Source organism: Mustela nigripes, chromosome 1, assembly GCF_022355385.1.
Source record: "Mustela nigripes isolate SB6536 chromosome 1, MUSNIG.SB6536, whole genome shotgun sequence".
NCBI lineage: Eukaryota > Metazoa > Chordata > Mammalia > Carnivora > Mustelidae > Mustela > Mustela nigripes.
In genome coordinates, this window is record NC_081557.1 from 182,618,848 (window position 1) to 182,645,212 (window position 26,365).

General features: G+C 37.8%; 3 protein-coding genes across 3 annotated transcripts in view; 1 reads left to right on the plus strand and 2 right to left on the minus strand.

Annotated features, from left to right (window-relative positions):
• Positions 1–4,152, plus strand: part of EXOSC9 (exosome component 9) — a 12,143-nt gene extending 7,991 nt beyond the window's left edge. The window contains exons 9-12 of the mRNA XM_059377949.1: positions 332–478; positions 1,084–1,268; positions 3,502–3,580; positions 4,015–4,152. Of these exons, the coding sequence (XP_059233932.1) occupies positions 332–478; positions 1,084–1,268; positions 3,502–3,580; positions 4,015–4,096 (493 nt within the window). The 3' untranslated portion in view covers positions 4,097–4,152. The remainder of the gene's footprint in view (positions 1–331; positions 479–1,083; positions 1,269–3,501; positions 3,581–4,014) is intronic.
• Positions 4,153–4,367: 215 nt separating this feature from the next.
• CCNA2 (cyclin A2) lies at positions 4,368–10,955 on the minus strand. Its single transcript, XM_059377956.1, has 8 exons — positions 10,213–10,955; positions 9,198–9,441; positions 7,831–7,943; positions 7,407–7,630; positions 6,485–6,692; positions 5,801–5,914; positions 5,223–5,356; positions 4,368–4,915 (listed from the first exon to the last, which is right to left on the minus strand). The coding sequence occupies exons 1-8, from the start codon at positions 10,423–10,425 to the stop codon at positions 4,867–4,869; spliced, it is 1,299 nt and encodes a 432-aa protein (XP_059233939.1). The 5' UTR covers positions 10,426–10,955; the 3' UTR covers positions 4,368–4,866.
• Positions 10,956–11,440: 485 nt separating this feature from the next.
• The window catches only part of BBS7 (Bardet-Biedl syndrome 7), a 44,945-nt gene continuing 30,020 nt past the window's right edge, over positions 11,441–26,365 (minus strand). The window contains exons 15-19 of the mRNA XM_059377992.1: positions 25,384–25,548; positions 16,899–17,008; positions 16,652–16,755; positions 16,398–16,521; positions 11,441–12,734 (exon numbers count right to left, since the gene is read on the minus strand). Of these exons, the coding sequence (XP_059233975.1) occupies positions 12,601–12,734; positions 16,398–16,521; positions 16,652–16,755; positions 16,899–17,008; positions 25,384–25,548 (637 nt within the window). The 3' untranslated portion in view covers positions 11,441–12,600. The remainder of the gene's footprint in view (positions 12,735–16,397; positions 16,522–16,651; positions 16,756–16,898; positions 17,009–25,383; positions 25,549–26,365) is intronic.

Sequence of the window (26,365 nt, forward strand, 5' to 3'; positions counted from 1 at the left end):
AGTAAATTGGTGAGGTTAAGTTCGTCAGCTTTTTTCTCAATGTTTCTCCTCCATCAAAAGGATAAAATGGTTAACTTTTCCCTTCCTGTTTGCTCTTTCACCTTTTATTCCCCCTTCATCCCTCCCTACCTCCACATAAAAATTCCACACAGGAAAGAAGGTGGAAAATTCGGCTTTGCAGTAAATTGGTGAGGTTAAGTTCGTCAGCTTTTTTCTCAATGTTTCTCCTCCATCAAAAGGATAAAATGGTTAACTTTTCCCTTCCTGTTTGCTCTTTCACCTTTTATTCCCCCTTCATCCCTCCCTACCTCCAAATAAAAATTCCACACAGGAAAGAAGGTGGAAAATACGGCTTTGCAGAGTCTATAGCAAGTCAAAGAATCACAGCATTTAAAATGGAAAAGGCCCCTATTGATACCTCTGATGTAGAAGAGAAAGCAGAAGAAATTATTGCTGAAGCTGAACCTCCTTTAGAAGTGTATCTTTATTGGATGGTTTTTTTCAGTAACAACATGATTCATAACACTTTCAGCATTATTAAGATTATGTGAAGGGTGTACATACTGGTTTGTTTTCTGAAACACTGCTTTATTAGAGAAAACATTGAAGATACAAGACAGTGATTAGTCTTATTGAGTCTGATAAAATTCTTTGGCTATCCTACAAAAACTGAAAATTTTCTATCTCACTGGCCAATTTACAGCATTTTTCTTTGAAAAATTGTTCCTTAATCTCAGTCAAGCACTTTATATCTATCTATATATATCTATCTAATCTCCGTTAAGCACTTTATATCTATTACACATTGTTCTTGGAAATTAATTTATTCATCCATTCACCATATTTATTACTGCAACTGTTGAGAGCCAGTATGTCTCAGTACTTCTGTTGTTTCCATAAAATCGTACCTGAGCTAACATTGTTTTCTTTCTTTTTGTTTAGCACTAATAGCGTAGCTATTAGTGCAGTTTTTTTGCACAAACTTGATGCACTCTTCAATCTTAAAACTTTTTCTCTCATCTTTTTCAACACTGTACCAAATGGCAGTATTTTTGTTACTCATAGTTTCCTTAACTTGTTAAGTGTTTCTAATCCTGTGCTTTGGACTCCTGGAACTGCCCAAATTGGAGAGGGAGTAGAGAACTCCTGGGGTGACCTTGAAGACTCTGAGAAGGAAGAGGAAGATGAAGATGGCACTGATGAAGCAATCATTCTTGATAATATAAAAATGGACATTGGAGTAGAAGTCTCCAATATTGGAAGTCAAGGTAGGTAACACTATTTATGGCTTTTATGTAATTACATATATTATATATACATAATACATATACCTTCCTTTTTTCGGGATCTTATTTTATATTCCTCTAAAAGAGAGGCTAAATATTTTGTGGCTTCAATTTCAGTTAAACTGTTGATGCTAATTACAGAATTCCAATTCTTTTCTAAAAGAACATGCTTTGTGGAGTAATAGTACTCTGGTATATAGTGGCATTTTAGTTAAAAATTTTTTTTTCTTTTATATGTATAAAAGAAAATATGTGGGCCAGTTTTAAAGGTCTGAGTTCCTTAAGTTCATTCCTCCATGCCATTTTTTCTTTGTAGTGTCTAGATTCAAACATAAAAAGCCCATATCATAACATACATTAGAGCTGTCCAAATGGAACTGTTTATAATGTTAGAAATGTTCTATGCATATACTGTTTAATAAATATAATAGCCACTAGCCACAGGCAGATATGGAACATTTGAAATGTGGTTTGTGACAGAATTGGATTCTAAATTTAATTTTAGTTAATATAAAAATAAATAGCTATATATGGCTGTTATTATAGCAGCATTAGAACATACAGAACTCTAGAATCACCTGGAGTAATGGTAGTCCTAGGTGTTCTTTGCATCCTGAAAGCTGTAGAACTAGAAAAATTTGTTTTTAACCTGTGGGTATTTTTACTGTCCAGAAAACCAAATTCTTACTTGGCCCATTATAATCATGAATTGGGTTTTTCAAACCTAAACCATACAAGGATCGATGTAGCAAGTAGGCTGGCAGAGAACTAAAGGGTATATTTACTAAATCTGGCCGAAAAAAATAGTGAAGGTGAAGTACCTGTTTAGGTACATAATGTACATACCTGCCTACCTTCAAGGAATGAGATTAATTACTTATAAATATTACTGAGAGCCTGCTGGGATTTTTCTAAGGGGGAAAAAATTGCCTATTGATTGGGAGCTTTCCTAGTGGTTACTTCTGTTTGGTATTATTTTTTTAGACTGTGTTCCATGTATTTATTTACTATATATTTATACCAATATAAGCTTAAATACAGGGACTGTGAATCAATCTTTAGAATTTTTTCATGTCATCAGCCACATTTTTAAATGCTATATAGAATTCTAGCTTTGACAATAACTAGGTTGGCTTAATAATATTCCCTTATTGATAAATGTTACCATTTTGTTATTGTGCTATAGTAAAGCATCTTAGCATATGCCTCTTTATATATTTGTGAAATATTTTTCTAAGATTAGTAAGATTAATAGCTAAACATTCAATTACTGCTTTGAAGAGTAATATTTTCAACTGAATAATGAAAATGGACCTAAGATAATTGGGAGGATAAAGCAGGTAAAGCCTTTCTAAAGCACATGAACACGAGAAACAAATTGAAAACTCAATTGATATGCCACCTGGGAAAAGGGTTAATTCACACTTTATATACATCATTAACTAAGGCTCAGAAGAAAAACTGGCAAAAGATAACAAAGTAATTGTCAGGTACAAATGGCCAGTAACATATTTCATGAACAACCTTACTAATAATAAAGGAAATAAATTCAAAGCCAAAAGGGATGTCTTCTCACTACTGTATCAGAGAGTATTAAAAATCAGGGCACCTGGGTGGTTCAGGTTAAGTGTGTGACTCTTGACTTTTGCTCAGGTCATGATCTCAGGGTCATGGTGTCAAGCCCTAGTTAGGGCTCCATGCTGAATGTGGAGGCTGCTTGTCCCTCTCCCTGTTTGTGCTCTTTTTCTCTCCCTCTCAAATAAACAAAATCTTAAAAACAAAACAAACCACCATTGGCAAGGGTGCATAGGGAAAATGAATTTTTAATAAAAATTGAAAGAGTATTTTGGGTGGATTTGGCAAAATATTTTTTAAAATGTATATACCTCTTGACCCAGTAATAATTCTTCTAGGTATTTTCCTTCCAGTGTTGTTTATAATAGGGAGAAGCTGTATAGACTTTCCCCCCCTATTATGACATGTACAAAATGGTCATATAATTACAGAATTCTTAGGAAATAAAGTATGTGTTATTTTTCAGAGCTCCAGGGAGTTACTTCAGGGAAGGAGAAAACAAGTAGTTCTGTAAGCCTCTACTCAAGAGTAGTTGGGACTGTTTGTATGGAAATAGAATTTTTAGAACTGCTTACATAAACCCATGTAGAAATTTTCCAAGAGATTATACTTATATTGTTTCCTCAACATTTTCTTAAAGATGCCCCTATAGTACTCTCAGACAGTGAAGAAGAAGAAATGATCATTTTAGAACCAGACAAGAACCCAAAGAAAATAAGGTAACAAAGTTATGGTTTATTTCAAATGTATACACATAACTCAAGACTTCTCTGGTTTTATTCTCATCTTATCCTACTCTAAACAAAGACACACACACACACACACACACACACACACACACACTTTTTTTTTTTTTTGAAATCCAGCTCTTCCTTCTTAGTTTCTTCAAACTGAGATTTAACAACAGGATCTAATTCTATAAAACTGTATAGATGGCCCTTTAAGGTCACTGAATTTTAAGGTCACAACTATTCTTAGTTGGCAAATGTTATATATTCTCCTGGGGGAAAAACAAAACAAACAAAACAAAAGTCTCCTATTTTGGTAGTCCAGACTTTGAATGAGCAAAATGGTTTAAGTCTGGTAAACCATCCATTGTATCGGCTTTATAGTGCTAATACTGTTAGTAAACTTTAATTTATTTTATTCACAGAACACAGACCACCAGTGCAAAACAAGAAGCACCAAGTAAAAAGCCAGTGAGAAAAAGAAAAAAGAAGAGAGCTGCTAATTGAAGCTCATATAGTTGTATATTTGTGTATATAACTATTAAAAGGATATTTATTCAGTGCTCATAACTTGAGTATTTTTCTATTCACAAATCCATTATAAAATCTAGTCGATTCTTTATATGATTTTTTACATTGTGCTTTAAAATAAACCTCTGAACAACTTAGCGGGTTTTAAATAATTGTCACTTCAGTAAAGTGGAAAAGTTGATGAGGAATGAAACAGCATTTTCATAGTGTGTACAAAGGGCTGAAAAATTCTCAGGATCATCACAACTGATAAATAAGTACAGATTTATTCCACATATGCTTAGATTATGCTCAAGTCACCAAATTGATCCAGTTCCTTAGGAAAAATGAATGCTCAAACTTTTATCTGTTTTCCTAAAACTATTTTTCAATTTCAGGAAAAGCCTTCCCAGTTCCCTTCTACAGTAAATCAAAATAATTCTTCAGAGTGATATCATAAAGTCAAATCAGATTTGACTTGCAAAAACCAAATTTTCCAAATCATTTATTAGTTCTTATTCTTACTGTGCTGACAGCTGGCATTATTAATACTTTAACAAAACCACTTAAAATTAGCCAAATATCTAAGATAGTTACATGTACAAAAGATATACAAATTAAAACCATTTAAAAAGTAATAGATACCATAATTTGTACTTGACCATAACGCTATTCAGAAATGATTGTAAAATTAAAACCTTACAAAAACTGTACACCATATACTTTGAATGATTTACATTTTAGAAAACAAAAGCAGTCTTTCACTGTTACACATTTAGTGTCTCTGGTGGGTTGAGGAGAGAAACACCATGATACCTGTAAGTAGGAAAAAAACTCAGTAAATATTCATTGGGTAAAGATCATGGAATACAGAAATGCTGTTTCTATTCTGATTGAAATTAATGGTTATAGAATGTCCACAACATGCAAGCATGCCCCGTTCTCCCCTCTTCTCCCTCAAATGCAAGACATAAAGCATAACTACAACCTACTCAAAACACCTGGCTACAAGGAGCCTGTGCTTGTTTTGTGAATTTTGATAAAGTTAAAATGTCAAGGATCTCAATCATGTGGTGGCCTGAAAAAGCAAGCTTTTTAAATATCTATTAATGTTAATTCTTACTTTGAACTTTTATATTTTTCTCTTATTGACTGTTGTGCATGCTGTGGTGCTCTGAGGTAGGTCTGGTGAAGGTCCATGAGACAAGGCTTAAGACTTTCCAAGGTATATCCAGTCTTTTGAACTAAAGATTCAGGCTGCAGAGAAGGGAGTAGAAAACCACTGAGTTTTGTTTTTAGCAACAGACACTAACTACAGTGAGTTATAGTATTGGCATTAAACTTGAGTTTTGTTAAATTTCAAGACTTAACACCTACAACTAGCAGATCTTCCAGATTTCTCAAGCCCTTATTCCATCTTTTATGCTGACTTTGATCAGTTTTTACTACTTTCCCTGCCAACAGCAGGTCTTATGGTCCTAATTCTTTAAGCACATCTTTCAAACCCAAAAATAACAAAGCTTTCTACCTAACAAGCAAACGTATGTTACTAAACAGGACACTTTAAATAGCATAGATTTTTTGAACTTTTTTTTCCAGGTAGGTACCTCTAGCAACACTTGTATAGAAGTTATCTAACTTACCTGGCAGAAATAAAATTTAAGTTGCAAGACAGATGTGTGAGGACATGGTGATACATACCCAGCTCTGTCCTGTGACTGTGTAGAGTGCTAAATGAAAAGCTGCTGCAGCTATAACTGATGGCAGGTACTTTAGATAGGGGTCAGCATCTATGAGACTTAATTCTCCCAAAAACTGGAATGAAAGAGCAAATATACTTTTTGATCACAAGAGCTCCAGGATTCAAGCCTCAAAATTTCCCCTTCTGCCCAAATATGTTCCTGTCTTTAAGACTGGCTCTATGGCAGGGCACCTGGGTGACTCAGTCGGTTAAATGTCTGCCTTCGGCTCTGGTCATGATCCCAGGGTTCTGGGGTCAAGCCCCACATCGGGATCCCTGCTTAGTGGGGAGTCTGCTTCTCCCTCCCTCTCTGTGCTCTCTCTTTCTCAAAGAAACAAAATCTTTAAAAGGTTGGCTCTATGGCAGCCAAAGGAAAAAAACTCCCACAACCTTATCTGTCCTCATCCTATACTTTTTCCTCTTCCAATAATTTTTAAAACAACTCTTCTGGCTACCATTTCTTAGACTTCATCCTCATACCACTTTCCTTAGTATTTCCCAATTCATGTTATCTTCTGCCAGTGGTAGGCTCTCTTTATATTGCAACACTAATTTGTCCCCAAAATACTAAATCCCTTGACCAAAGCTATATAATTAAGCTGTGTGACCTAAGACTCTTCATTCAACAAATGAAAAGAACTTACCATTGCTAAACTTTCAACTTTGCAGTTGGCAGAATGCTGGTGCAGAAAGTATTGAGTAAGAAACTGATTTACTGTTGGTGCAGCTAGATCAAAAGCGAGCACTTTCAAAACTAGGTGCTCCATTCTCAGGACCTGTTTCTTGGTATAGGTATCATCTGTAATGTACACAAACTCTGCTACTTCTGGGGGGTATATTTCTTCAAACTTTCTACAATAAAAAAAGTTTTAAGTAATCAGTCCTTCCAAAAAGAGAAGCAAGCTGTTTATCTAATTCTGAAATCCCTTTAGCATGAAATATGTCCAAAACCTACACTCCGCCAATTGCCTGTTTGCCCATTTCCAGCAGAGCTAGATAAATGCTAACTAAAAGACCCAAATCCATCCAGGACTTGGGATTTTTCCCCAATGCAGTCAAAAGATATAAGAAGCAAGAGAGTTCCAAGATGGGAATAATGCCAGAGTTTATTACCACATAACTGAAAATTTAGGAAATTCTTAGTAAAATAAACATTTTTAATTTTTTAATATATCTAATTTCCATGGGAGAAGATAAATTCTTTAAATTTATTTTAACAAATTAATTAAAAAGTAATTTAATACATATTTTTTAATAAAGATTTTATGCCAGAAAGGCACTTTTTGATAGAAGGAACCACACTTTCAAACTTGGTAATCTACTCCTAGTTTATTAAAATGTAGCCAGTCTCTCATCTTCATTCAAGAAGGTCCCCTGGAATCTAGATCTGGGAAGATTAATATCCTAAATTAGTTTCACACACTGTTTCATATTGCTACCCCTAAAGTAGTCTCTGACTTTCTGCCTTGTGTTTTTTATTAAAATGCTACAATCTTAAAAATCACAACTTCTTCCCTACACAGAAAGGTATCAATCACTTATTCCAACAAACCAAGCTGAACTTACGAGGCCAACAGCATAGCAGCAGTGCCCACAAGCTGAAGTTTTCCTCTCAACACAGACATCGATGAAAGGAACCTATCAATGTAGTTCACAGCCAAGTGCAGGGTCTCATTCTGTAGTTTATATTCTTCTCCTACTTCAACTAACCAGTCCACAAGGATAGCCCTCATACTGTTAGTGATGTCTGGCTGTTTCTTCATGTAACCCACTTTAGGCTTACATTTTACCTGTTGAGAAAGTTACTTAGTATAAGGTTAAAATTGCAATTAGATTATTCTACCATTAACAAAGATGCTACATACCAGAAACACAAGTATAACATTACAATAATTCACTAGCAGTTAAAGAACTTAAAAACATCCTCTCAGTTTCATTTTGCCACAATGAATAAACAACAGTATAAAAACTGGATTCTAAGAGCTCTTACCTCCATTTCCCTAAGGTATGTGTGAATGTCCTCATGGTAGTCTGGGACTTCATTGACACTCAATGGCTTCTCATCTTCTAATACAATTGAAATATCCATAGTATGTGGTGACTCTGGGAGAATATAAAAGTATGATTAAGTTCATTGTTTCATTTTCTAATTAATGTAATGGCCAAAACTGATTGCCCTTGTAAAGTGTCCCATACAAAAGCTTTTCTTTCATCCAGCTAAAAAGGGCTTCTTATGATAAAGTACATAGAATATTTCACTCTGGCTTTAGTACCTCTGTACACTTGGTTTTAATCAACAAGAGAAAATACGAATAGGCCATTAAAAGGAAAGTGCATTTGAAAATGTATTGTTAAAGTATGATTCATTTTCCATGAGGGAGAAGAAGAGATAGCACAGTGATCCTATGAAGACAGAGTTAAAATCCAAGTTTTGTGATATTATGTACTATTTACCCCAAGAGTTTGCAGACCACAAAGTCTGATAAATTCAGGGTACAATGTAGCAATAACTAGGAGGGCTAAAGTGTCAATGAAAATTAGTTTTGTTATGAGCTGTTCCAACAAATTAGTACTACAATCAACAAGTGTTCTGTGTTTTATCATTTTAAATGACCCTTTGAGGCAAGGAATATCATTCATTACTCTTTTCACTTCAAGGTTCATTTGAGGTTAAAACTTCTTATAAATTTTCAATAAAAATACAAAAATTACTTTATTTCTAAAGGATTTTCCTGCTACTCCCAGACCACTTCCCACAAAAGAACTAAAACCTAAATGAGACTGAACTTGAGTTATCAGTGACTCGACAGATCTATGGTAAAGAAGTTGCACAAACTGCTGACCGACCTTTCTTTATAGCAGCTACTTTATTTTATATGTGATTAACTGCAAACAGCCATAATTGAACTCTTGACTCACAGGATAGTGTCCCTCTCTGGTATCAGACTAGATTTACAGAAAATTTTAAAGCCACAAGAGATGTTAGATATCACAATATTGAAAGGTATATCCTATTCAAATATTCTCTGAAGTGGTATGTACAAAGTGAGTTTTATCAGTACAACTGAAATCTATTCTCCCAAGTAAGGAAGGTGTATGAGATCTACTTAAACTGATGTGATTGGTAGTATACCGGTAAGGGAGGAGCACCCAATTAGGATTTATAAGTCACTAGGTTGTATTAGCTGTGAGATCGGAGGTAAGTCACACACTTTCGAACCTTTGTTACATTAAAGCAATTTCATTAAGTAGTAAGGATCAGGGAAGATAATGTCTTAAAATGCAAAATATCATTAATTCAGCCTATTTAATAATTATGATTATATTGATTTGATATACATGTTCTTTAAAACTTACCAAAACTACCATCCATTGGATAATCAAGAGGTACCAGTGGTTTTCTTGGCCCAGGTAAAGTAATAGCTGAATTAAAAGCCAGTACATTTTCATGTTCTGTTTTTTTAGGTTCAGCTGGCCTCTTTTGAGTCTCTTGTTCTGCTTCATCCACATGAATGGTAAATGCAGGCTGTTTACTGTTTGCTTTCCAGGGAGGAACAGTGACATGTTCATCATTTACAGGAAGATCCTTAAGAGGTGCAACCTAAAAAGAAAGAAATATCTGGCTTTGAGTCCATTAAATGGAATTTTGCTTTCTTCCCCTTAGGGGTCTGTTTCTGTTTTCATTACCAAATACTCTCAGGAAGTTAAACTACCTGGGACAAAATCCAGGCAGTAAAGTTTGAGTGGCTGAAGAAAGGGATGTTCAAATTCCGTACAGGCATTCCTACATAAGTTATATAAAGAATCACAACACTAAGTGACATTATGTAAAACTAATCAAGGCTACAAGATGAGGGGAATGGCAGGCTGAAAGATGACAAGTTTAGGAGAGCCGGCTAAGAGGTGTTGGTTCATCACTTTCGCCCCAGGGTGGAGAAACAGAGCAAATCCGGTAAAATGGCGGAATTTACTAAAAGCAAAATATTTTTTATACCCTTTCCTAAAATAGAGGTAATCTTAACCATATGGAAAGCAGGAAGGGGGTCCAGATCCCAGGGCAGTGCCTAGTGTTTAAAGCGGCGAGAAAAGCGCGGACACACGTAGGGGTAACCGGTTTGACCTTATCTATAGAAAAATATCCCCCCAAAAGAGCAGCTAAGCAGCAAAACACAGAGAGACGAAGAGAGCAATGGGAGAGAAGCTATAAGTGGCATCGCACATGCCAGAAAAAGGGAGACCAAGGGGATTCTAAACCCAGGCCTCCCTTAAAAAGCCTCGGAAGATACCTTCTCTCCACGCTCCTCGGCCTGCTAAACCTCGTGCAAAACTCCCGCTCCGCCCTCCCTCCCGCAGACATCGCTCATTTCTTTACCCGTCGTGTTTTGGGCCTCTGCTGCGGCGCTGGAACGCGCGGGTTCCCGGCCTTCAGTACCGCCAGCCCCGCCCGGGTCCGTGGTTGCTGGGCGGGCGCCGCCTTCTCAGGGTTGATGTTCTCCTGGTCCTCTTGGAGCGCCGTATGCTGCAATGTTAGCAGCGATGAGCCCGCCTCGCGGGCCGCAGGACCGGGCTCGGAGCTGCCCAACATCACTGCTCCCGGGGTTGCGGCGGGATCAGCCTGCGGCGCCAAGCAGCGTGTACTCCGTCCGGCCGACCCCGCCGAGAAACGCTCCAGTCGTAGCCAGCCGCCACAGCCCGGGATCGCGCTGTTCCGAAGAGGTTGCGAAAGGCGTGGGCAGGAACTCTCAGGCGTGCAGGGCTAAAGACGCCCCCAAGATGTAGCGAGCAGCCCGCCGGAGCGGCGGCTGTTCGTGCAGTTCAAGTATCCCGCGACTATTGAAATGGGCCAATGGGGAGGCCGATGCCCGTGACGTCAGTCACGGCGACAGGGTCGCAGGCGAATGAAGGCCGCCGCGAAGGCTACAGAGCAGGGGCGGAGATCTGCCAAACGGCGGCGGGAGGAAAAACGCCTGCGCCGGCCGAAGAGGCGGGGCCTGAGTTTCTGGTGACTTAAACCTGGGCTGCTAGCTGATCCCTGGAGTCTGGGAAAGGGCTGTCTCTAGAATAAACTGAGTTAAACTTCAGCAGTTGCTAGTGGGCCACTCCAGCTTAACGTTAGCCCTGGGACCTTCAGTGAGCTTAACTGGTTTAAAATCTGACCCAGCCACTAACTGGCCTGGTAGTCTTGCTCAGGTTATTCAAGGTCTCTGATTCTTAGTTTTCTTATCTATTAATTGAGAGTAAAAATACCTACATGTCATATGACTGTCACGATTATATAATGTGCACAAATCATTAACATGCTGCTCACGTAGTAACTGATGCTCAAATTTATAATGTCATCTTTTCATTTCATTTGGTGTTTCTTCAGTCATGCCTTGGAATTTCCCTAATGAAGATGCAATTAGGGAAGATGCCACCTTGAACCTCCGTTGATATATATATATATATATATGGTAATGTATATATATGTATAATGTATATATGCATGTACTGTATATATATGTAATATACTATAAGAAATGCAACTAAGCAGTCACTGATTTTGATGCTTCTTTCCCCAAGCTGTGGCAACCAACAATAAGCACCCAGTGAAATTCTAGTGACCTAGATAGAATTATTTATTCCATTTAGCAATGACATTTGTTTAAATATAATAAAAACAATATGACCTTATTAAAATAAAACTGTGATATATCCCTTTAACAAATTTTCAAATTTAATATACTAGGCTTGCATATAATAAATATAATGGTATGTAATTAAGAAACATTGTTTTCTGACATTCATGTGTGCCCTTCTTGAAAACATAACTATATAATCTTTATGCCATTTTAAAACAACCTTTAAATACACTATCCCCTGAATATGAAAAAACATGAATTAAGATTAATGAATAAAACTTCTGTAGCTTTAAAGTCTTATTTCCTCCATATATGATAAAACGGAAATCAGTGGATACAAGTGCAGGAAAATCTAAGAGGCCATCATTATCTCTGCACTCTTCACATGTAGTACATTTGTACAGTTCTACTGGTTACAGGACAGCAAGTGAAGATCCTTTCAATCTGTGCAAGCTCTGCTCATTTCCCTGGCCACAATTCATAGCACTGAACCAACTCAAGCATTCCGCAAACTGAGCTTGGGTCAAGAAACATTACCTAGCAAGACTGAAATCAGTTGCAAATTAATCTCAACCCTAGAAAAAATAATTGATAAGTTATTTCCACTGGTTAACAACATATATAGTAACAGGGACACCAACCAGGCACCAGAATTTGGGATGTGGTCCAGGCTTTACAAAATAATAACAATGTCCACTTAATCACTTAACCTCATAGAGAATCAGTTTTCTTATATGATTGACAAAATAGCAATATATATTGTGAATATATTGATGAAGTAATGAATGTAAATAATTCTGAACACTATAAAACAGTTAATATATGTGTGTATAGCTTGTTAAATATTTGAATATATTTTTATTTTCCAAACATTTCTCAAATTAAAAGTTAAAACATCCATTTGCAAAAAATTCATTAAAATTTCTTATAATCATTCCACTTGTTTTAAAATAAAAATTCTCTTTAGTTTTAAAAAGCTCCATTTCTCAAAATAGAACTAAAAGAAGTCATATCCTAAAGTCCTAAATGATATTAAAAAGCATTTGAAATAAAAGTATGTACAGTTAGCTTGTGCCAGAATTCTGTTTTAACATATTTCATTTAAAAAGACTTCTCTGGAACTTTACCTTGTTTCTATTTCATGCAGCATCAAAGAAAGCAATCAATGCATTTTGGTCATAATTGTCCAGAATCTCCAGTAAAAGAGGTACTTTGGTTTTTACATTGGTGCCTTTGAACTTGAACTTATCTATGAAAAGATCAGTGATCATGCCTATAAAAAAAATGTTAATTTCCTGTCATTGATTAATTCTAATTAATAACACAGTACTTAATGAAAGTGAGTGATTACTTGAGAATCTATTTCTAAGCACTCATCACTGCATTTTTTTTTAAAGATTTTATTTATTTATTTGAGAGAAAGAGAGACAGAGTGAAAGAGCATGAGAGGGGAGGTCAGAGGGAGAAGCAGACTTCCCATTGAGCTGGAAGTCCAATGTGGGACTCGATCCCAGGACTCTGGGATAATGACCTGAACTGAAGGCAGAGGCTTAACCAACTGAGCCACCCAGGGACCCTAGATACTTTTATTTATTTATTTATTTATTTATTTATTTATTTATTTATTTGCGAGAAACAGAGCATAGAGGGAGAATGTGAGGGAGAGAAGCAGACTCCCCCCAGTGAGCAGGGAGCCCAATGCAGGGCTGGATCCCAAGATCCTGACATCATGACCTGAGTCAAAGACAGACTTTCAACCAACAGCCACCGAGGCACTCCAGGTATTTATACTTGTAAAAAATATTTGTTTGGGGATTTTAGGGCAGGTTTCCAAAACATTAATCGCTTAGTAATTGCTTAAGTTACTAAACTCCCACAATTAACTGCTGACCAGTTTTGAATTGCTATTGGTATATATAACATCACAATGAGGGTTTATTTTTCTCACCAAGCTGATCATTTTGACAGTGTAGAAAGATTTTTTTTTAAGATTTTATTGATTTGGGAGTGAACATCAGGGTGGTAGTGGGAGAGGGAGAAGCAGACTCCCCACCAAGCTGGGAGCCCTACTCAGGGCTTCATCCTAGGACCCCAAGATCACGACCTCAGTTGAAAGCAGATGCTTAACCTACTGAGCCACCCAGGTTCCCCAACAGATTCTGTTCTTAACTTCTATTTGAGTTAAAAATATTCCATCAATATGTTAACCATTCTTGGGATTTATCCAAGACATGTTTCAGAATTTTTCATATTTTAGATAGATAATGAAAGGGAAAATATGCCATATATGGCATAATATCCAAGGGGAATGACTGGGAACATCTGATAACAAAACATGATAGTGTTTCTGCAACAAAATATATGGGTGAATATTCACACTAAGTGGAATAAAAATGGCTATAAATAACCTGATGTCAGTTTAAGTGGAGTTTTGTCATTAAATTATTAGTTCAGATTAAGTCAAATTTCCTGCCAAATGATTTATGAAGTTTTAGTTTTCAAAGCTTCCTGGGTTTTAGAACTGGTGATAATAAAAAACCACCCATCTTCTAAGTTATTATAAGGATAAAAGATCAAAGGGGCACCTCCATGCCTCATTCTGTTAAGCTTAAGCATATGCCTTTGGCTTGGGTCACGATCCCAGGAGGATCCCAGGAGGCTGGGATTGAGTCCCACATTGGACTCCTTGCTTGGTGGGAAGCCTGCTTCTCCCTCTCCCTCTGCCTGCTGCTTCCCCTGCTTGTACCCTCTTTCTTGTTATCTCTCTGTCAAATGAATAAAAATCTTAAAAAAATTTTCATATAAATAAATAAGTATATTATAAATAAATTCAATAGGCAGGCTCAAAGATCAACATGGATTGATGATACTATACTAAGTGACTCTACTGAAGATTCTGCATAGTGCAAAAAGCAAGCATTTTGGGGTGAGCAAGTTCTAAAGCAGGCTTTGCCACTACCTTTGTGACAACAAGCCTTTAATATCAGATTTCAGTCAAAAAATGTGAAAAATGAAGATAATACCATCTACCTTGCAGAGCTATTGTAAGGATTAAGTATCTGATTAATGAAGATGTTATAAAAAATAGGAAATAAATAAGCTTAGTTTACATAAAGATCACAAAAAAATGTTTTCCTTATGCTGTTCCATCCTTCCTCTTTCTCTCCCTTCCTGCATATTTCCCTCTTGCTCTCAAAGTTTTTTAGATAATTTGTTTAACACCCAACTTGTCAGCACCAAAGCAAAACAAGCTTTCCTAAATTCATAGCACATATATATCCTTTATATTTTGCCTAAAAAATATTAAATGCTGCTTTTTGACTGTACTGTCATTTGCAAATATCTTCTCCCATTCCGTGGGTTGCCTCTTTGTTTTTTTGACTGTTTCCTTTGCTGTGCAGAAGCTTTTGATTTTGATGAAGTCCCAAAAGTTTATTTTCACCTTAGTTTCCTTTGCCTTTGGAGACATATCTTGAAAGAAGTTGCTGTGTGTGGAGATTCCTCAAGAAATTAAAAATAGAACTTCCCTATAACCCTGCAATTGCACTCCTGGGTATTTACCCCAAAGATACAGATGTCGTGAAAAGAAGGGCCATCTGTACCCCAATGTTCATAGCAGTAATGGCCAGAGTCGCCAAACTGTGGAAAGAACCAAGATGCCCTCCAACGGACGAATGGATAAGGAAGATGTGGTCCATATACACTATGGAGTATTATGCCTCCATCAGAAAGGATGAATACCCAACTTTTGTAACAACATGGACGGGACTGGAAGAGATTATGCTGAGTAAAATAAGTCAAGCAGAGAGAGTCAATTATCATATGGTTTCACTTATTTGTGGAGCAGAACAAATATCATGGAGGACAAGGGGTGTTAGAGAGGAGAAAGGAGTTGAGGTAAATTGGAAGGGGAGGTGAACCATGAGAGACTATGGACTCTGAAAAAAAATCTGAGGGTTTTGAAGGGGCAGGAGTTGGGAGGTTGGGGGATCCAGGTGGTGGGTATTATAGAAGGCACAGATTGCATGGAGCACTGGGTGTGGTGAAAAAATAATGAATACTGTTTTTCTAAAAATAAATAAATTGAAAAAATTAAAAAAGAATTTATTACTATAATTGATTTTTAGAATGCATTCAATTTATGCTATGAATAGTTTTTAAAGATACATTGTATTAATTACTCATATTATTGACTTTTGAAATACATTTATAAGTGAGCTTTTTCTACGAATCTTAGTTCTTTGTACTCTATAAGGAATAAGTAGAGTTTCTGTTCATATTGCAGAATAAACTAAGCCAATTTATTTTTAACATTTGTAGTTTAGTAGCCATAATTAATAATGTTTTCTAATATAAATAAATGTTTGTTTTGTATTTGCAAAAAAAATGCTGCTTTTTGATATTTCATAATATCAACAGAACCTACAAATTATTTGTGTGAAATAGGGTCTACATATTATTGCTTCATAGGTTATATTAATTTCACACTAGATGACTTCATATACAGAGATTAATTTACTGTATTATGTTTATGTCACTTAATTTTTCCTTTCATTTTTTCTATGTTTTTTAAAAATTTATTTTTCAGAGAAAGAGAGTACAAGGAGGGGGCATAGCAGACAAGGAGAGAAGCAGGCTGCCTGCTGAGCAAGGAGCCTGATGCAGGAACTTGATTCCAGAACTCTGGGATCATGACCTGATCCCAAGGCAAATACTTAACTGACTGAGCCACCCCGGTGTCCCTTTTATTTTTTCAAGTAAAAATATTAAATATTAAAACAAATTTGACAAAATAGGTGATGCATAAATTGGTTTTCACTGGTTCATGATTGCTGTAACTTTGCTTTATCTTTCTACCTAGCTTCTCTAACAGGATCCTTCATAAATAACCAGTAGAAAATAAATATGGCAAAATTTTCTAGAATAGTCCACTAACCGTACAGTCTTTCAAGATGTGCAGGTTGCTTTTTGTACTCTTCCTGTAGGTGATCTGCTTCTTCGAGAATACAGCGATATTCTGGTATCAGAAAGTTTGTATTTCCTTCATGAACCTGTAATTCCTATTTAAAATTAAAAACAGAAGGACTTTAATATTTAAAATCCAATCTAGTCTAACTTTAAAGTCTTTGCAATTTTAGAAATCCCATCACAATAAAGTAATGATCATGAGTCCAAGAAATGTATACTTACTTTTAAAGCATCAATTAATTGCACTTTCTTAGCCAAAAGCAACTGGTACTCCAACTTTGGGTGGATTAGCTTTAAAGTATGTTTGACTGATACTTCATTTATCTCTAGAAGGAGGTGAGTCAGGCACCATTAGCTAAGTCATTTTGATCAGAAACATTCTTATTGTAACAACAACCAAAAAACAATACCTTAGAATGATTTATTTTTCTACTCTTTTTTCTTTCTTTCTTTTTTTTTTTTTTTTTACCGTATGATATGTTGAGGTTAATTTTCCTTTTGGTAGCTTCTTTAGAGAGCACATCTTTTAGGATGGATATAGTAGAAATGTTGTCAGATTTAAAAATTCCTTCTCCTTTTCTATAAAATTAATGTATTTTTAAAAGAACAGCATTAGAAGAAAATACATACAGTGAGTAGGTCCAGTAAATACATATTTTGTGACTAGTACCTGGTATTTAGAATTCATTTGATTTTATATATCTTTATATACATGTCTCCTTATTAATATAAAATATATTAAAATGTATAACCTTTTATTATTATATAAATTCAAGTTCTGAAGATAATTGTGAAAGTAAACAGAAGAACATGCCTCCTAAACATATGACAATTTATATAAATCCTTCATTAAAGTATCTTTTTTCCTTCACTTTCACTAATAAAATTTCTAACAGCTAACTCCATATGTATATAAAATGCATTTAGAATTGCTTATTTACATATGTTTTTCTTTGTTGTAATCACATAGATTACATAACTACATTCTTCACTCTCAAAAGAAAGTTTATATTACGCCCAAGAATGACAGATTCTGTTCTTCCATGCCCATCATCCATTGCCACTTCTTATGGATACAAGACATGTCATTTTCATTATAGAACCACTTCTTCCTCTTACCCTTCTCAATCCATATACAGTTGACCCTTGAACAATGTGGGGGTTGTTGCTGAACCCCTGCAGTCAAAAATCCACATGTAACACTTTTGACTTCCCCCAAACTAGTAATAGCCTACTATTGACCAGAAGTCTTACCAATAATATAGTCTACCAACACATATTTTGTATATATATGATTTAGTATATTCTTGGAGTAAAGTTAGAGAAAAGAAAATGTTATTAAGAAAACATTAAGAGAAAATAAATTTACAGTACTGTATTTATTTTAAAAATCTCATATAAGTGGTCCCATGCAGTTCAAACCTGTGTTAAGGGTCAACTGTAGTTTCACTGGCACTGGCTATAACCCCATTTGTGGGACTTTAAGAGGAAGCATTTAGCAGTATATATTCCATCTTCCTGACCACAGTGGTTCACAGCTCTACAGTGAAACTCAATCCTGGGACTTTTATTGGAACTAATGGGAAACAGAGGGTCTATGAGAGCTGCAAAAATAGGAAACTAGACAGAACTGCTGGTGATACGAAAGCCAAAAAAGGACAAGAATAGAGCTGAGCAATGGAAAGGGACAATCTTACCTTCTTTTTAATTTAAATTCAATTAATTAACATATATGTATTATTTGATTCAGGGGTACAGGTCTGTGACTCATCAATCTTATTTAATACCCAGTGCTCATTACAACACATACCCTCCCCAATGTCCATCATCGAATTACCCCATTCCTCCCACCCCACTCTCCTCCAGCAACCTTCAGTTTGTTCCCTATGATTAAGAGTCTCTTATGGTTTATCTCCCTCTCTGATTTTGTCTTGTTTTATTTTGGGGAGGGATAGTCTTTGTTTGCTTGAAGCAGATTACTACTGGACTTTTATTTTCAAAGATTTTATTTATTTGTTTTTTTGTTTGACAGAGATATAGAGAAAGTGCACAGGGAGGCAGAATGGCAGGCAGAGGGAGAAGCAGGCTCTCCACAGAGCAGGGAGCCTGACGCAGGTCTCCAGCCCAGGACTCTGGACCCTGGACTCTGGGATCATGTCCTGTGCCAAAGGCAGATACTTAACCAACCGAGCCACTGAGATGCCCCACTACCGGACTTTTAAATTATATGAGCTGATAAATTCCTTTTCTTCAGTATGTTGGTCTGCTTCTATTTGATTCCTTGTTATGACAACCAAAAGTTTCCTAATTAATAAATATACCATCTTTCATGTATTAAATGCCATCTTTTTATTTGGTTTTCACACACAATAATAGTTTATATTAACTAGCTGTAGACAAATGCTAATTCTTTTTTTCTAGGAAGATGAATCATATATATTATTTTGGTTCCAATTGTGTTTTTCATCATGATATTTTCACTAGTCCTTAGTTTTAACTGATGATATTTAATATTAAACATACAGTACCTAGCACTGTGGAATAAGTCACATGGTTTATCTTCTTTTAATCATCATGACTCAATGAAGTGCTATTATTTCCCTCCCTCAGAAAAGAAAACTAAAGCTCAGAGAGTTAAATAGTCCAGGAAGGGCAAATAGCTGGTAAGTCACAGAGCCATGATTCAAACCTAAGTAATGTCTGCTTCCTAAGCACATATTCTCCATATATATATGTATTTTATTCAGGCACCCTAAAAACATTTATTAAGCACCACTATTTTCAAAGCCATGCAGTAGGTACTTAGAGGAAACATACAAAGATACTTAAGAAATTGACTCTGCCCACAAGGAACTTCAAGTCTAATTTGAAGACACAAGCTTACATAAAAATTACTATGTACTTCAAATAACAATAAATAACCCAAGACAGGTAGGAAGAGAAAAGAGAATCAAGGAAGCCTTTAAAATGAAGCTATTGAGTTGAGCCTGGGAGGATAAGCAGAGTTTTGATTTTTTTAAGGCATTTTTTATAGCTTTATTTTTTTTAAGAGTTCTTAAAATTTGTGTGTATGAGAGAGAGAGCGCGCAAGGGAGAGCACAAGCAGGGGTAGCAGCAGACAGAGAGAGAACCATGCTCTCTGCTGAGCACGGAGCCCAATGCTGGACTTGATCCTAAGACCCTGAGGTCATGGCCTGAGCCAAAGGCAGACACTTAATAGACTGAGCCACCCAGGAATCCCTAGAGTTTTGACTGTTAAGGAAAGAATATTTAAAGACAGAGAATGGGGAAGAGCAAAGCTATGCTATTATAATAATAGAGAATATGCCAGGAGCATGTTGAATTGTCTGCTATGTTTAAGGTGTGAGGTTTACTGTTGATGAAGGATAGTTGGAAGTCAGGCAGGCAGGGACAAGCTCTGCCTCCACACCTCCAAGGAGAAACCACCCTTAAAAAGATTTTACACCACCCTGGAAGGAGCCCTCTCCACCCTTTCCCATTTGATAGGTGACAAAAACCTGATAGGTTGACAGGCACAGGGATGGTTAGTCAGATTAAAATAGCCTGTCTCGACAAGCCCAAGGGGTTTTTATACCCCTAGACTCAGAAAATTTGGTGGTAACCTTCTTGGATCCTCTCCCTCCTTGGGGAATTTTGTACTATCACTTTGCTATCATTCAATAAACTTTGCTTTGTTTACCACCACTCTTGGTCTGGTCTACCTCTTCATTCTCTGAAGCAGGGTGACCAAGAACTGCGGGCACCAACAGAGAAAAAAATCTGGTAACATTAATGGAAACTCCACCATCACTAAGGACAACTAACCATGAGTAGTGGGCAGCAAGTCTCTCTCTCCCCCCGACTCCCATTTTGTTTGTTGAAACAATGGGCACCCATCACCCATCTAAGAGTGATTAGCGCAACTGCCATTCTCAGTCTTGGGGGACAGGCTCTCTAGGCTCTTTTCTTCCAACCGATCCCCAACAGAAGCTGGGAATGTTGGTTTGGTAAGGGCTCGGAACTCATTTGGGGACAGATCACCGGATGTAAGGAACCTAGGGAAAACCTCGCAGTAATTGAAGGGCCTGACCAAGGCTACCTTTGGATATCCAAAGATTCTCAGAAGGAATCCAGGCACCCAGAGAGAAACCCCTCTACTATTTGTCAGCTGATTCCTCCCCTAGGAGAACAAGTGGAAAAGCTCAGGATGGTCCCCTGGAGTGGTTTGGGTGGCTCCAAGGGATCTTATTCTGTTCCCTGTTACAGTGAGAAACAGTCTCCTGTTTCTCACTCTTCCTATCATTGGCATTACTAGGACACCTCTCAGACTGGCTATACCACCTTTGTGAAGGATGGCCAAGCATGGCAAAAGAACTAAGATCTAAGACATCTCCCAACTTTACAGTTCCACTGGGGCTTATCCCAGGTGGACTTCCCCTCTCCAGACACCATAACAATTCTACTAAAAGATGATTAAGTGGCTATGCCAGATAGAAGAAATCTACTAAAAGAAATGTAGTGTATCCATTGACTTTTAAGGGACCCTTAAGGGTTGGGAAACCAGGGTCACTCTCTGGAGGTAGGACCAAACCTGGGTAAGTACAACCACTGGCAGTACCTCAAAGAGAGGACAGTGACTCTGGCTGTCAGTCGCCTGAGCAGCTACAGCCACACATCAAGAAAAGATGAGGAGGAACTAAGGTGGGGGACGCCTTTTTCTCTCTTCCCAAGTCTCCCTGATCAACTCTAAGAAACGGAGGTAAGGGATGCCTTTTCCTCTCTTCCTGTAGATGTGTAATTCCCTGACCAAGACCCTTACTCCTTTGGAGTCCCTTCCTGGCATTATAGGCTATAGGAAGAGTATCAGACCCATAAATAGTTCAATATCGTTTACTTGGATGCCTTCCTGGTTGTAACTGAGCTAAGGCAACTCATTTTCTTTTGTTCTGGGGCATGGCCATGATACAAGTTGGAGAATGAGACATGGCCACCTGAGGGACAACGCCTTCCAGATTTTAAAAGGGATGGGGTTGGTGGTGGGGAAAGCAGCTCTTTTTCTTCTGACCTTAGCAATGTAGGACTATTCCCAGCCTCCCTACTGTTCTCTCATCCACACTGTACCACTGGGGAAGGAACAAAAGAACATCACACCCACATCAAAAGCAGACAGGCAAACGGAGTCCACAGGGCAATCCTCACCCTGGCTCCATCCTTCCTAAGGTAAGACTGGGTCCCCTTACCTGTCCCAGCCTATCCTGGAACCCCTGCAGGTGCTGGAGGGCCTTATACTCTGCAAGAAGATGTAGTGCTCAAAGGGGGACCAAGGGGAGGTGCCACTATAAGACCTGAGACAAAGCAGAGGGACCTCAAAGTTTTCCAGACTTGGATGTAATGCTTCTGTTAAGTCAGACCCTCTCCAAAGCAGAAAAACATCAGGTTCTGGCCACTCCTGAAAGATACCAGAATCAAAGACAGTTAAGTTTCCAACTGGAGCCCAGGCTATAAATCCTCAAGACCCCAACTGGGATCCTCTCAAGATCCCAATTAGGATCCTAACAATCCCCTTGGAAACTGGTATCACAATCACTTCCAAGCCCCCACTATAGAGGGATTGAGCAGTCCATGGAGGCTTCTTCCTCATTCATTTCCCAGGGTTAATGGCTATAACTGGAGCCAACTGTGGTTAGTCTACCTCAGGACTGAGACTTTGAGGAATATCCCCAAGTAGTTGCTGAAACTCCATTTGTTTCGGGGAAATTCCCTGTCTTCTCCAGCCTGTCATGGACTGCATATTTCCACTTCGGTGGAAAAAACATGGCATCTGCTCCTCTGTTGAGCTGACAAGGTTTAGAGCTGGAAACAATTCTTTCTACATGTGCTGAGGGTCAAATAAACTTGTGTTAATGGCAGTTAATCTTGTCTATCGTGAAGTTTTCATGGGTTATTGTTAAGAAAGTTTTGCTTGGGTGATAAATAGGGTTACACCTACATCTTTTCCAAGAATAAATTGCTAAAGCATTGGTTAGGTTTGTGCTTTTAAGGATATTTGGGTCTGCTGGTAAAAAATGGTTAAAGTTTTCATGGGTAATTGTTAAGATAGCTTTGGAAATCTCTGGTAAATGTTATTTGAATCTGTTGGTAAACATGATGCTGTCAACCCAAACTCAGGAAGAAAAGACCAATAGCTTTCTTAGAAAGGTTGAGGCTCTCATTAAGTAGATAGCTATCTCCCCTCATTCTCCCGAGGCCAAGACCATTCTTAAAGACCCAATCGGCCCCAAATATTCAGAAAAAGCTGCGTAAGTTGGCTGTTGGCCCCAAGGGGACACTAGAAGAGCTCTAATGAGCTCTAATCAGCAGGACTTTTACAATTGGGACCATTCCAGAGTCAAACCCTGGTTCTCAACAGGGAGAGTCAGGAAGAGAAGCTAAAGAGGAAGTATTGAGTCTGGTTGCAGCCTTGCATGCCATTTCCAGTTTGGCCTCCCAAGGCTCTGGCACCAAATGCAATCTCTGTGGCCGCCCCATCCCCTATTGGCAAAAACCAAGGCTCTTGTGGAGGGGGACACTGGAAATCTGAATGCTTTTAGGGACCGCAATCTGCAAGAGCTCAGGTGGCCAGCACCTCTGACTGGGAATGATGGGGACTAGGGCTCTACATCATGGCTCCCCCGAAGCAGTTCAGCATAGGGAACCCAGAGCCTCAGGTAATTCTGGAAATAGAAGGAAAACCAGTCAATTTCCTTCTTGATGCTGGAGCCCCCTTTTCTATTCTACTCTCCACCCTGGGCCAACTGTCCAACCACTGTGTTGTCATTAAGGATGTCTCTGGGCGACCCATCATCAAATTTTGTCACCTTCTGGGATACACCTGGGGAGATGTACTTTTCTCTCACTCTTAATGCCTGAGAGTTCCACAGTTCTCTCAGGTAGAGATTTTAATGCATATTGATAGCCCCTGGGCAAAGTAGCAATTGCCTCCCTTTATTAGAATCTGATATTAATTGCCAGGTCTGGGGAACTCAGGCTGAAGTGGGTCAGGCCTTAAAAGCAGTGTCCATTCCCATACACCTTAAGGACCCCTTCAACTTTCCCTTGACGGAAAGGTTTCTTGGGTATATGAGGAGACTGTTGCTTGTGGATACCAGGATATGGAGAAATAGGAAATTCTTCTATTGGTCTATCGGTTGAACAAGGACACCCAGACGGCTAATACACATCTATGAATGTGGGATCCAGAGTTAGAAAAAACTTTTAAAAATCTCAAGGCCTTACTCAGTACCCCAGCTTTAAAGGGAATGGCCTTGGGTGCCAGGGAGCTAGCTCAACAGCAAATGGGATATTCAAGCAAAGAGTTGAATCTGATCGCTTGTGGCTACCTGGCATGTCTTGGGGCAGTGGTGGCTGCCCACTCTCTTGATTCCCAAAGCTACGAAGTGCTTGTTAGAGGCTGTCTGGGAAGGCCAACAGCACAGTGCCTGAATTTAAAGCCTGAGTCCACCATTCCAGAGTCAAACCCTGGTCCCCAACAGGGCATTAAACAATCCAATTGTGAACCCAGAGAGGAACTCAAACTAGTTTTGAAGTGACAAGACACAGAAAATGTTACTCTTCCTATATCCTCTACGTCTCACAGAAACCGTGCTGTACTCAGTCTTGCACTGTGTTTTGAGCCTTGGCTTTTAAATGTCCTAACCTGCTTTACAGGGAGCCTCACATGGAGGTTGAACCGGTATCTATAAGGGACCCCTCGATAGGTCAGGACGAGAGGAACCCTGACTGCCACTCTCCAACCAGCCCCTAACCAGCAGGAAGTAGCTATGATGTCATTGCCCTTTTCCCCTAACATAAGTTAGGGTTACCTCTTCAGAGGGGGGAATTATGGGTAAATAAGTATGAGGGTAACCCTCTCGGTCCCCTCCCTCTTTGGGAGTTTTGTACTACTGCTCAATAAACTTTGCTTTGCTGACCACCAGACAAAAACAAAAACAAAAATGGGGCACCTAGCTGGTTCAGTTGGTTAAGTGTCTGCCTTTGGCTCAGGTCATGATCCCAGGGTCCTTGGATCGAGCCCTATATGGGGCTCCTTACTCAGTGGGGAGTCTGCCTCCCACTCTCCCTACCCATAGTCTCTTGCGCACAGGCCCTCTCTCTCTCAAAATCTTAAAAAAAGAAAACATGAGGGTACAAGTTCAAAGAGCAGACAGAAAAATAGCCTTACCCAAGAAGTAGATAATTTCACATTCAGAGATAGGAACAAAGAGAAGGAAAATTTAGCCTCTACTCTATTCAGAAACAGAAATTATGGAAGCCTATGGGAGATGAATGAGTAGTGACAGTGAAGGGGCAGGACTGCAAATAGGAGCTTAAGAGTGTAGAAAAACATGACCTTCACCTTTTAATATGATAGCTTCAAAGTCCTATATGTTCTTAACTCTCAAGTTCTGAGCCATTTCCCATTTTGCTTTAAGAAATTCAATTGGAATTTTTATTGGAAATAAATTTTATTGGAATTATGATAAATGTTTGAGACAATTTGGTAAGGAATGCCATGTTTACAATGGTCTTCATATTGAAGACTATAGAATATATTACTCCACTTAAGTCTTTTATGTCAATAAAATTTTAAAGTTTTCTTCATGTAAGTAAGTTCTGCATATTTCTAATGAATATTCCTACAGATTTTTATATGGATATTTTGTTATTATTGCTACTTTGAAAGGGTCTTTTCAAATTTATTTTCTAACTGGTTATTGTGGGGAATAGGAAAGACTGATCTTTCATATTCATCTTTATTCAATCATTTTTTAAGCTCATTAATTCAATTTGTTTTTCTAAGATTCTCTTGGGCAGAACAGGTTTTCAATCACATTATTCTGAAGTTATTTCTGCCTTAAATGAAAAATTAGAAGCTCCATTTATATAAAAACATTTGTGAAATAAGTTTTAATTACCTGTAGGTACTTTCAAGTTGTGTATCCAGGAAGGTGTTCTGAAAGTAAAATGTCACACATTCTCCTGCTGGAGGTTTTTCAGGAACTTCAGGCAGGCAGAACACCACCCAGGAGTGAACTTCAGCAAAACTGAACTGGCCCGTTAAAGTCAGTGTATTCATGGGTCTGTAATTTAATAGTGGAGGTACACATTTGTGTGTGGGACTAAATGGAGGTAATTTATGTACACAACACATGAACAAACAGAATTCTGCAATAGTGGTTAAACAAGTATAAAAGTATCCACAAAGAATTTCATGGAAAAAGGAATGCTCGCATCTGTGCTTTTAATATTCAATTAACAGAATAGCTTTACAAATAAAATTCAGTTTATTCAGGTAGACTTCATTGTTTAAAAGTTCATCTATATAAACTACAAAACACACTTACATAATTTCCTGAAGGAAAGAATCAGCATAATGTGAAGGCAAGGAATTGGGCTTTCAAGTAAAATAGGCATGGATTTGAAACCTTGCTCCATTATTTAGTAGCTGTTTACTAGCTCTGAGCCATTGGACAAGTTAGAGAAAAATACCTGCTATCTTGCAGCGATATGCAATAATACTTTCTGTTTTGCAAATTCACACACAGACAGACATATGCACATATACACAAAAGGCTGTAAAATAAATTATAAATAAATCAATTGGATAATTATAAACAGTTAAGAAAACGCAAAGTTTAAGGGATTAAAGATTCAGGAATTTTAAGAGGATACAGGATTAAGGAATCTAAGAACTAGAAGGGGCTTGTGATATCAGCCAGACCAGCACTTTCATTTGCAGATAAGTAAACTATAACCCAAAGAAATTAAATGCTATTCCCAATGCCAAAGAAAAACATTAGATAAAATAAAAGATTATAATCTTAGTCTCTTTATTCCTAGTTTGCTGTTCTTTCCAGCACACCATGCATGCTACCTTCACTAACAACAACTTAGACT